Source organism: Nanorana parkeri, unplaced genomic scaffold (assembly GCF_000935625.1).
Source record: "Nanorana parkeri isolate BGI_ZX_2015 unplaced genomic scaffold, ASM93562v1 scaffold475, whole genome shotgun sequence".
NCBI lineage: Eukaryota > Metazoa > Chordata > Amphibia > Anura > Dicroglossidae > Nanorana > Nanorana parkeri.
This window is the reverse complement of record NW_017306743.1, coordinates 1,064,199-1,076,903: the sequence shown is the minus strand read 5'-3', so window position 1 is coordinate 1,076,903 and position 12,705 is coordinate 1,064,199. Positions and strand designations below refer to the sequence as shown.

General features: G+C 44.0%; 1 protein-coding gene across 1 annotated transcript; it reads left to right on the top strand.

The window, feature by feature from the left end:
* Positions 1–2,518: 2,518 nt before the first annotated feature.
* LOC108790446 (protocadherin-8-like) lies at positions 2,519–11,163 on the top strand. The gene is made up of 6 exons (XM_018560702.1): positions 2,519–4,873; positions 5,757–5,835; positions 6,267–6,317; positions 7,027–7,077; positions 8,738–8,854; positions 10,787–11,163. Exons 1-6 carry the CDS (start codon positions 2,519–2,521, stop codon positions 11,161–11,163), a joined length of 3,030 nt encoding a protein of 1,009 aa, XP_018416204.1.
* Positions 11,164–12,705: the final 1,542 nt, after the last annotated feature.

Sequence of the window (12,705 nt, the reverse complement as noted above, 5' to 3'; positions counted from 1 at the left end):
GGGGGGGGGGGAATCTACAACAGCGTTACTGTGTTGCTGAGAGTTCCCCTCACTTCCTGTCTTGTAGAACCTTGTCAGCTGGACAGGTATTGAGGAGAAATCTCCAACAGAGTCACAGACAGAGCAAAATATCTGACATAGGGCCCTAGCCTTCCACGTTTCTACTTAAAAACTATTTTTATTTCTGTCTGTGTTGCTGAGAGTTTCCCTCACTTCCTGTCCGGTAAGAACCTTGTCAGCTGGAAAAGACACGACAAGAAATCTGTCTAATATATTTGTATATTGCATTTTCATAAGTTGTATCCCACTCCTAATAACCATATCCATCTAGAGGTTTGTAAACTGATTTATTGACGATGCCCATATGGAGGACTTCCTTTTCATTCAGCCCTGTGAATATCCACTTCCATGTGTCACCACTCTCACAGAGCCTACCGTCTGAACTACAACTCAAATGTTTGAACAATGTAACGTTATCATTGCTTGCTGGAAGCAATGCATAATGGGATATGTAATTTTGAGAAATGGAGATTGCATCACATGTAAGCTTTCATTGCATTGCATTATCAAAGACAACTCTAGAATGTATTCCTATTACAATGCTGATGTTATAACCGGAGAAGATATGCCGGGACTTTACAACTACTTTAAGGTGGTGTTTTTGGTGGTTTGTATTGGTGCTATGGGCTTTAAATGGCTTCTGATTATTGCGGAAGCTCCTTTTAACTATCCAGGACCTGTTCTGCTATCAACATCTGGCACCTTATTACCCCCATTATTTTACATTTTCTTACAGAAAGAAAAACACAGACAGCAACAAAAAATGGTTAAAAAAATATAACATTTAAAGAGACAGTACACATATAAGGATCAAATGCACATAATGATATGAAAAAGAAACAATTACAAACACTAAATTAAATAAACTAAATTCTCTGAAAGGCACTCCCTTTATATAAAGAAATAAAAGTTGATTTTTTAAAAGCAAATTTTGCCTAAGAAGATCAGAAAGAAAATTGAGAGTTCAGCTCACAATAGCTATAGGCATGAGTTATGGCCACGGTACGATCATTGTGAAGAAGCAAGCAGGTATACCACTGTGTCGTCATCCTTGCATTGAGGAAGCAAGAGATCTCCCAATTCAGCACAGTAGTTTACTGCTTAGCACTTCTGCCTTGCACCCCTAAGGCTCCCTGGTTTGAATCCTTGTCAGGACACTATCTGCATGGAGTTTGCATGTTCTCCCTGTGCTCTCTGGTTTCCTCCCAAGGAGATGCTGGAAGGTTAATTGGCTCCTCTCTAAATTGGCTGTAGTATGTGTGTATGCATGTGAGATGGGACCTTAGATTGTAAGCTCCTTGAGGGCAGGGACTGATTTGAATGTAAAGTGCTTTGCAAAATGTTGGTGCTATATAAATATCTATAATAATCCATCTGAGGAGTCAGGATGATCAGCAAGTGCAATACTAATGACCAATACAATGAGGAGACAATAAGAGATGGTCTGATCATGCATGTGCCTCCAAGTAGATTGGCCTGAGATGACACTGGGAAGGTCTAATCATGTATGCGGGTCCAACCATTCTGTAAAATCTGTAGTAAGCCTAAAATGTCCCCAGAGTCCTCCAGAAACCTATATGCCTAGCTCAGCTGAGAGTACAATTTACATAGTTGCATAGTTATTGAGGTTGAATAAAGACACAGGTCCAATTCATGTCAATGGAGGGGGGAGGAAGAATTTGGAAAGTAGAAGCTGATTTTTGAATCACTACTAACCAAAATGAGGAAATAATTATTATCAAAACAAGTTTTCTTGAGTGCAGTTGGCCAACAATGTCTGGACACCCACTGATGGCCTAAAAATGGCTGGATCATCATTGTTATCTCAAGTCTATCCTAGGCCAGTGAAAAGCTTTCAACCAATAGAGGTTTGCTTCCAAAACAAGTCTGATCATAACATACAAATATAAGGTATCAGACTATTATTGTGTTTCTATGGGGTTTTTCTTAAGTGTAGTAGCCAAAAAGCTGACTCGTCCTGGCTAGCAATACACTATCAAATACACGTTACCATTCAGGTAAAGAACTTTGCTGGTTTATTCATTTTATGTCCTCAGACAGCTGTTGTCATACTATGTAAGTTGATATTTACTTTTCATTAACAACAAGCTTGGCTTAATCACATATGTCTTCTAGTGCACTTTAACTGTGTTTCCTGTGCAAGTTTGAAATGTATATTTGACTTACACTCCGTATGTGTCTAGCAGTATATTAGCTGGACTCCTGCTGAGACTAGTGTTAATTGCAACTTCATTTGTCCAGCCACATTGACCATTTGTCCTAGAGACCAGAGATTGGTGACTGCTGTGTCAGTGCTATTTGCATATCATTGAACATTGAGCATGTAACTTGAGTGGAGAGAGGACCAGGCTCATTAGATCACCGTGAAGCTACTTGAGCTGAACTCTCATCTACAGAACCGAACCTAGGCACATACTTGAGCTTCAAGCACAAAAAAATGTTCTGCTTTCTTCCAGTCAGACTGGTACTCTTGTCGAGCCTCTTTTCGTCTTTATGTTTCGGTGAAACCATCCATCTCTACACCAATGAAGAAGAAGCCACTGGAACGGTGATTGCAGTTTTATCCCATCACTCAGTATTTAATGCTACGGAGGAACCTGCTACCAATTTTCGACTGATGAAGCAATCCAACAGCTCCTTCATCCATGTTCGGGAGAGCGATGGCCAGCTGAGTATTGTGAAAAGGATAGACCGGGAAAGAATTTGCCGGGGCTCTTCAAACTGCATTCTGTCTCTGGATATGGTCAGTTTTTCCACAGATCAATTCAAACTCATTAATGTCAAGGTGGAGGTGAGGGATATTAATGACCACAGCCCGCACTTTCCAAACTCTGAGATGCATGTGGATGTCTCTGAAGCAGCTCCAGTGGGTACCAGAATCCCTTTACAGATGGCAGTAGATGAAGATATAGGTCTGAACTCTGTCCAGGATTATCTCATCTCTGGAAACAGTCACTTTGGTATTGATGTACAGACCAGGGCAGATGGACTGAAATATGCTGAACTGATTCTTATGAAAGAACTTGATAGAGAAACTGAGTCCTTATATACCTTGGAGTTGGTGGCTAGTGACGGTGGAAGCCCTCCACTCTCTGGAAGCACAAAGGTTAATATCCGTGTCCTGGACTTCAATGATAACACTCCAGTCTTTGAGAAGAGTTCCCTCACTGTGGACTTGTTGGAGGATGCTTCTGTGGGATATCTACTTTTAGACCTCAATGCAGTTGACTATGATGAGGGTGCAAATGGAGAAATTATATATGGCTTCAGTGCTCAGGTGTCCGAAGAGGTACGTCAGCTTTTTAAAATTGATGCTAAGTCAGGCGCTATATCTTTAGAAGGTGAAGTAGATTTTGAGACTAAACATTTTTATGAGTTTGATGTCCAGGCACAAGATATGGGTCCTAACCCACTAACTGCAACCTGCAAAGTCACAGTGCATATTATAGATGTCAATGATAATACCCCAGCAATTACTATCACTCCCTTAACGTCTACTAGCATGGGGGTAGCCTATATCACTGAAGCAGCTGCTAAAGACAGTTTTATTGCACTGATCAGTGTAGAAGACAGAGACTCTGGGATAAATGGACAAGTTCATTGTACACTTTTTGGCCATGAGCACTTCAAGCTACATCAAGCCAGCGAGAATAGTTTCATGATCGTCACCACCTCACTACTTGACCGAGAAATGATAGCTGAATACAACCTGACAATTGTGGCTGAAGACCTTGGATTCCCTTCACTGAAGATGACCAAACACTATAAAATCTGGGTGAGTGATGAGAATGACAATGCCCCTTCATTTACTAAATCACTGTATGAAGTATCTGTCTTGGAGAATAATGTCCCTGGGGCATATATCGCCACAGTTGTGGCCAAAGACCCTGACCTAGGGCACAATGGCAAAGTTTCTTACAGACTATTAGATGGAAAGATAATGGGTCAGTCTTTGTCTACATTTGTTGTTGTTGATGTTGACTCCGGAATCCTCCGTACTGTTAGATCTTTGGACTATGAAAAGCTTAAAGAAATCGACCTTGAAATTGAGGCCAGCGACCACGGTGTTCCCAAACTTTCAACTCGTACTCAGTTGAAAATAAAAATACTTGATAGAAATGACAACCCCCCGGTGATAATATCTCCTTTGATAGACAATGGATCAGCAGACGTTTTGTTGTCAGTCAAGTCTCCACAAAATTACTTAGTGCTTAAAGTAAAAGCTGTGGACGCAGATGAAGGACTGAACTCACAACTTACTTATACCATACAACAGGACAAACACAAGCTCTTTACCATTAACAGAGCAAGTGGGGAAGTTTCACTACGCAGGATAATAAAGCCAACACAAGATGTGGACCTTAGCATTGTGGTTGTAGTCTATGACAGTGGTAGGCCTTCCTTGTCCTGCAATGCCACCATAAAGTTCATTCTCACTGACAGTCCTCCCTCTAATGTGGAGATAGTTGTCATGCAGTCAGTAGAGGAAGAGCAGCAGAAATTAGATCTATCCATTATCTTCATCGCTGTATTATCAGGAGGTTGCACTTTGCTGCTAGTTGCCATCTTATTCGTGGCTTGTACCTGTAAAGGCCGAACTGGACGTTCTAAGCAGGAATCCCAAGAGCGCCGGAGGGAAGCAGAAGACCGGCTTCTCAATACCACAGCCACTCCTAAGGATTCCTCCTCTACCTCCTCTGACTCTTGTCAACTGTCGGTCAGCACGGAATCCGAGAGCTGCAGTCTGACATCCAGTAGAGACCAATGTAGGGACCTGCATTCAGCTTCAAATGTAAGTACTGCCTGCTTTTACATACTACAATGGAAGGTTGCCAGCATATATTTTTTAGAAATGAAAATTCATAGAGAAATATGCTTGTAACTACTTCTACAGATAAGGAGACCAATAGACCATTTTTTATGTGTTAAATAATAAAAACTAGTATCCTTGTATACGTTAGCTTAGAAAACGTTTCTGTGTAGCCACACCTGCTGCATACTGTTTGGAAATTAACATGCCTATAGCTCTGTTATGAATCACTTGGGATCTAGGGGTACTAATTCTCATACACATGCTCATTCTAGGTGTGCACATTAGCATTTAAGAAGTTGCATCCTTGCATACACATTATCTGCAATGCCGGCAAATTAACACTTTATACCACAAACCATACCATGCATTTTCAATGTGCACCTTTGTGAAAATGGGCCCTTGGATGTATGGTGTTGGCTGCTGAACTCTGTAGGCCAATAGAGAGGCAGGATACCAATATTGGACTTCATTCATTAAGCTTAACACAAAGATAAGGATCTTTATTTTCAGCCATGTGATGGTAATTTTTAAATCTCTTTGGAATCAGCTGAAAACTGCGGTCACTTTTTATTTAAAAAAAATAAGGACCCTTTTTCTGGTGTTTTAGCTTTGGGAATTGAACCTCCTACGTCTTGTCCAATGCAGAGCAAAGTGACTAAGGGCTCTGCAAAGGCTCTAGCTGACCCCTAAGTAAATTTCAATCCAGGGACAATAGTTGGTGGATGATTTTCATCACACAGGTATCACTGTTGTGTTAAAGCCTTCGTTTTAGTGCCATTATAGTGGTATCTTTTGTAGATTATTGAGGAAGACAGAAACCTACTTATACACTAAATTGTACTTTTATTTATTTTATTTTCAGAGCTCAGTTGGTGCTCCTTTGTCTGACTGGCAGCAAGAAAAGATAGCAGATGGTACACAGCAAGAAAAGACAGCGGATGGTACAAGGTAACAATTATCCAATACGTCAAACAACTCACCACCCAAATGTTCTCCCAATTTTTTGCATTCTCTACATCAGCCATTCTCACCTAGGGATCAGTGGAACCTTAGGGCTTCTCCTGAGGTCGCTAGGAACTGCAGATGGCTAACCTCCTATCTGATGGTGCTTGCATAGTTCCTTCCTCAATTAAAAAAAAAATGTCACCTAACTTTATTGCTATCACACAGGAGAAAACAATCCCTTGTGCGATAGCATTTGTAGGTGACAGGTTCTCTTTATTGACCCTGTCACCTCCAATACAGGAGTTCCAGCACAGCACTGTGCTGGAACTTCTGTGACAGCTGAGAGAGGAAGAGCACTGCTCTCCCCTCTCACTGTCTACACGGAGCGGCAGGGTTACTTTTAACCCTGCCGCTCTGCTCCCTGCAGTGAGGAGAGACTCGGTGGCGGAGCCTGGAGGACGGAACCAGGAGGAGAGAGGTAAGTGCAGGGGGGAGGGAAGAGGAGGTGGGGAGGCTGCAGACTTTTTACATGTGATCTCGGCGACATCGCCGAGATCATATGTAAACAAACAATCTGCTTCCCTCACTCTACATTTAGTCCTGCTTGTGCAAAGCAGGACTAAATGTAGAGAGAGCAACTTACCGCCCGGCGCACGCAACCTCCCAACAAGGACACCGCTGCTGCCCCTCTGCGCCCTGCCGGGCCTCGTTGGCCTTGTGGGTAATCCGGGCCTGATGACACTAGATATATTTTTAGCTGTCTGTAAGAGTTCTACCAATGTAGAACATTATATTCATTTATAGTTTCTGAACCTTTTTGATACCATAGAGCACATGTGTCAAACTCAAGAACCAGGGGCCAAATCCGGCCCACCAGGCCATTTCCTAGACTTCTACTTCCAGACCTAGGTATTAAGTTATTACTAAAACCAGCGATAATCGAATTAAAAAAAAAATGTCACCTAACTTTATTGCTATCACACAGGAGAAAACAATCCCTTGTGCGATAGCATTTGTAGGTGACAGGTTCTCTTTATTGACCCTGTCACCTCCAATACAGGAGTTCCAGCACAGCACTGTGCTGGAACTTCTGTGACAGCTGAGAGAGGAAGAGCACTGCTCTCCCCTCTCACTGTCTACACGGAGCGGCAGGGTTACTTTTAACCCTGCCGCTCTGCTCCCTGCAGTGAGGAGAGACTCGGTGGCGGAGCCTGGAGGACGGAACCAGGAGGAGAGAGGTAAGTGCAGGGGGGAGGGAAGAGGAGGTGGGGAGGCTGCAGACTTTTTACATGTGATCTCGGCGACATCGCCGAGATCATATGTAAACAAACAATCTGCTTCCCTCACTCTACATTTAGTCCTGCTTGTGCAAAGCAGGACTAAATGTAGAGAGAGCAACTTACCGCCCGGCGCACGCAACCTCCCAACAAGGACACCGCTGCTGCCCCTCTGCGCCCTGCCGGGCCTCGTTGGCCTTGTGGGTAATCCGGGCCTGATGACACTAGATATATTTTTAGCTGTCTGTAAGAGTTCTACCAATGTAGAACATTATATTCATTTATAGTTTCTGAACCTTTTTGATACCATAGAGCACATGTGTCAAACTCAAGAACCAGGGGCCAAATCCGGCCCACCAGGCCATTTCCTAGACTTCTACTTCCAGACCTAGGTATTAAGTTATTACTAAAACCAGCGATAATCGAATGCAGAGGCAATTATGATAAAGATTAGATACATTTTATATAGTCTTACAGATACGTTTGAGGGCAATCATAATGTTGATGCGGCCCACGATTAAATTGAGTTTGACACACCTGCTGGCATAGAGGGACAGAAAATAACTGTTAATATCTATATCTTCTATGTGAGATCTAACGCAAACAACAATTGATCTAACCTGATCTAACAAAGATCTAACAAACTGCATAAGTTTTGTTCAAAAATCTTGATTCGGGGGGCTAAGCCGGCTGAGGTAATTCTTTCCACTCACCACTCATGTAAGAGGCATTCTTTTCACTGACCACCATTGTAAGGGACATTGTGACCACCAACATAAGGGGCATTTTTCCCATTGACCCCCTATGAATTCACTTTAGCAGGGGGGCCCTAAAACCTGAAAATTATTTAAAATGTCCCTCTACGGCAGTGGTTCTCAACCTTTCTAGGGCCGGGACCCCTTGGTAACATTTGCCAAGTTGTGGTGACCCCCAACGGTAAAATTTAGGGTTGACGCGGCTGCTGCAGCAACATTTGGCGGCGTGGCTGGAGAACTGACACTGCTGCGCTAGGAGAGGGCTGAGGAGGACTCTCACCACTGGCGTACGCCGTCAGAATAAAGAAAAAACACCATAGGAATGCATAGCTAGATTCCTATTGGCTATTTCACTTTGCAATAGCCAATAGCAAACTAGCTAATGCACCCGCCCTCTGCTGCTGTCAATCACTATAAGAGGACCTGATGGAGAACTGCAGGTCCCCCTCTGCTGATTGGCAGCAGCAGAGGGCGGGTGCAATAGCTAGCTTGCTACTGGCTATTGCAAAGTGAAATAGCCAATTGGAATCTAGCTATGCCTTCCTATGGTGGTTTTTTGTTTTTTTTTCTGACTTACGGCGGCCCCCGATGTCAGAAAAAAAAAAACGATCGCAGGATCGCTAGATCGAGCAGAGTAAACCTTTCCGGGAGAAAGTGTTTCTCTCCCGGCGGCCAGGAGCCGCTATCTAAAAGCGGGAGACTCCCAGGGCGACCCCTGGTTGAGAGCCGCTGCTCTATGGTATCAAAAACTATAAATGAATATAATGTTCTACATTATAATAAATATGTATATATATTTAAAAGAAAACTCCAAGATATAAATGTATAACATATATAACATTTTCTTTTCAGTTGCCTATCACCAGAGCAATTCAGTGCCAAGGACAGTGGGAAAGGCGACAGTGACTTCAATGACAGTGCCTCTGACACCAGCAGGGAAGGTGTGAAGAAAGGAAGTGTGTTGCCCACCCAGCAACAGACAGGTAGGATTTACTACCTATCACTTTTCATCTTTAGAGCCCAACTGTTCAAATAAGCTAAATCATTTCCAGGTGTATCAAATACAAGAGGTGCTGAAAGTATAACACTTTGTTTTCTTGAGTGGAACCCTTGCTCTCTGTGGGAAAGCAGTGGTCTCTCTGCGGAGGTCTGACACGTCCCCTGCTGAGTCAGAGCTAGAACTGTCCAATCAGCAGGGAGTGTGAGCACTGCTGATTGGCGAGTTATAGGTCTGACTATGTAGGAGGTGTGCTGAGCCTCTGCAGAGAGACCACTGCTTCTCCAGAGAACAAGGGTTACACTTTGCAGCATGCTGGCCGGTGGACAGGCTTATCTACTCGGGCTGTGGCTGCTTTTGTTTTGATGCACCTGAAATGTTTTTAGCTAATTTAACCTTAGACTTCAATTGGGCTGATCTGCATACTTGTTTCAGGGCAGTGGTCTCAAAGTAATGAAGCCTTTGAATCAGCATGGCATTCGGCAGAGGCAGCCCGTGTATTTTGTCAGTACAGGTCTCGTTTAAGCTGCAACGGGACCTTAAAGGAGAACTATGAGGTGAGTGCTTTTCACTCACCTCATAGTTCTAGCCGACCTGTGACAATGAGACTGTCACAGGTCGGCTCAGTAGATCGGGAGGTGAGCGAACACTTACCGGCGTTCGCTCACCTCTCGATCCTGTCACGGCTCTCTGCCGTGACAGGGGGAGGGGCTGGATTGCCCCCTCCGATCCGCCAGCGCTGACTGGCGGAACGGACGGGGGAGGGGGCGGGTACAGCTGGCTCTGCCTCTAGATAGGCAGAGCCAGCTGTCAGTCACGCAGCTGGGCGGATCCCGGCACAATTATCGGGATCCGCTTCAGCGCCTCAGTATACCACGAGGTACAGCTCGCGGTATACTGAGCCTAGGGTGACGGGAAGACGCTAGTTTGTGCCCTCCCGTTACCCTAAGGAGAACTATGTGGAAAAGCATCAACCCCACAGTTCTCCTTTAAGTTCAAATTAATGAAATACATTCCAGATGCATCAAACATGTCTAACAGATTGTTTTAAGCAGCCACAGCCTGAATGAAAAAGCCTGTCCCCTGCTGCCATGCTGCAGAGCAGGGACGTGCAGACAGGGGAGGCAGAGCCTCACCTAGAATTATGAAGGAAAAAGCTGTCAGCTTCATGTCTGAAGCTGACAGCTTTTTCTCCGTTCAGATCGGCATCTAACAGGTTACACAGTAGGGAAATCCTCACCGCTTTGTAACCTGTCATAGACGGAGCGCCTCAGCAGTGAGGAGCAAGTAAGGGACGGAGAGGCTCCTCCCTGTCTCCTCCCTTCCTCCTCCACACATAGCTTGGTGACAGGGTTGGGGTCGGGGCATTGGCAAACTGGAGGCGGGATGTCAACATGCTGGGGGTCCATCGATCTCGATGCCTCAGCAGTGACAAGCAAGTCCTTTTTACACTAGCTTGGGGACGGGCTGCGCCCGGTAGGGGCGGTGCTTCATCCGGCAGGGAGCAGGGGTTCGGACGGCAGGGGGTGGGGCAGGACATGCTGGGGGCGAGGCTGGGGAATGCCTCACCCTGGAGCAAGAGGTACCGCACGTCACTGCTGCAGAGAAGAATCTTTGCTCTCTGTGTAGAAGCAGTGGACTCTCTGCAGATGTCTGACATGCTTTCTGCTGAGTCAGAGCCAGAGCACTCCTATCAGCTGATTGTAGAGCTATAAGTCTGACTCAGCAGGCAGCATGGTGGACCTCTGCACAGAGACCACTGCTTCCCCACTCTACAGCATGTTTGCAGGGGACAGGCTTTTATTTTCAGTACACAGTCATGACAGGTGCAGTACGGCAGTAAGGAATCCCGTTGAATATAGCATATTATATCATATTTATTGCATACCGAACTCCTTAACCTGCTCTGTTTTTATAGGTGCCCCGTACAATGAAAAAGCAGTGGCATGCCAAAGCGCTAAATCAGGATTGATCGGCAGGAATAATAGCTCTCAGTACAGCGGACACTACACAATACGGTACCAGAAGGAGTATGCCGTGTCCTATTCAATGCCCCCCCCTTACTACAACACCTATCACCCACGAGCACAGAGTGCCCCAGCTCCCCAGTTGGGTAGGAGTGATGCTTACTACCACGTCAGCCATCAGCCAGCCCACTCGGACTACCAGCGAGACCTAACCTTCCGAAGTGCCACCCTGTCTCCATCTCGACTCTGCAGGGGACCTCAGCAGTTACACTACAGCCACGAAGTGCCATTACAAGCCCGTCCCAGTGAAATATCTTCCAATTTGTAAATGTTTTGTTGTGGCAATAAGAAACTGCTACAGGATAACAAGTGCGGAAATAAAGTGTAGCCCCTTATGCCCGGATACCCAACACTTAGGCTGACCCTAACACTTAATTATGACATTACCCATACAGTAAAAGTGAATGCTGAACTTTAAATGCTGATCGATGACCTTGTTGGTCTCTCACTGCCATTGAGCAGCACAGCTAAGTCAACTCCCTGCTTCTAGCCTATGATTGAATGAGGAAGGAGCAGCAGCAGACTGATGAGGTCATCTCATCCTGTGGCAGCACATGTGCATGTAGCAGTGCCTGATTGGCTCAGAGTACAATGCCTCCTTACAGAGACACTGATATTGTGTCAGAATTAGCTGCTTACACTAAATAGATTTAATGTTAAATAAAAACGGCATGATTTTTTTTTTATCTGGCTAGAGTTCAGCATTAATGACTAGGTCCTAAAAATATAATACTATGTGGGATTTGCCAGCCATGTGTGCATGTAGCTTGTGTGTTTTTTTAAAGGTTGTAGGCTGTAAATAGGACGTTTTATTTGTATATTAAGAATTGTGTCTTTTAATAAATATTTATTATTCAAGAGTGAATTACTGTATGTTTTATTTTACACTAGGGCTGTTACTGATTAAAAATTTCGTGTTCGATTAATGGAAAAAAAATTTAATCGATTAATTTCGATCAATTATAACGCACATACAGATCCAACTACATTGGCCTATACACATACAGCACAGCAATGAAGTAATAAAATGAACTAGGATCACACTAATCCAGCACGTTATTAATCTCACGTGCCCCACTCAATATGGCCGCCGCTTGAGTGGGGCAACTCAGAATAATAACGTGCTGGATTAGTGGGATCCTAGTTCATTTTATTACTTCATTGCTGTGCTGTATGTGTATAGGCCAATGCCTTGGCTGGCGCTCGTGCAGAATAAGTTTCTTGGGCAAACCTCTTAGTTGTAACAAAACCGGAAGTCAGGCGGTCGCAGAACTCGATAAGTGTCGACAGATCACCGGCCCAAGTGGCTCAGTCGGCTAATGAAGGGAAGGGGTGTGTCAGAATTAGCTGCTTACACTAAATAGATTTAATGTTAAATAAAAACGGCATGATTTTTTTTTTATCTGGCTAGAGTTCAGCATTAATGACTAGGTCCTAAAAATATAATACTATGTGGGATTTGCCAGCCATGTGTGCATGTAGCTTGTGTGTTTTTTTAAAGGTTGTAGGCTGTAAATAGGACGTTTTATTTGTATATTAAGAATTGTGTCTTTTAATAAATATTTATTATTCAAGAGTGAATTACTGTATGTTTTATTTTACACTAGGGCTGTTACTGATTAAAAATTTCGTGTTCGATTAATGGAAAAAAAATTTAATCGATTAATTTCGATCAATTATAACGCACATACAGATCCAACTACATTGGCCTATACACATACAGCACAGCAATGAAGTAATAAAATGAACTAGGATCACACTAATCCAGCACGTTATTAATCTCACGTGCCCCACTCAATATGGCCGCCGC

Excerpts from the sequence above, each read along its gene's own strand:
- LOC108790446 (XM_018560702.1), top strand. The coding sequence starts at position 2,519 with ATGTTCTGCTTTCTTCCAGTCAGACTGGTACTCTTGTCGAGCCTCTTT. Across the intron at positions 6,318-7,026 it reads ACGGAACCAGGAGGAGAGAG|TGAGGAGAGACTCGGTGGCG; the intron begins GTAAGTGCAGGG and ends TGCTCCCTGCAG. Across the intron at positions 8,855-10,786 it reads GCCCACCCAGCAACAGACAG|GTGCCCCGTACAATGAAAAA; the intron begins GTAGGATTTACT and ends CTGTTTTTATAG.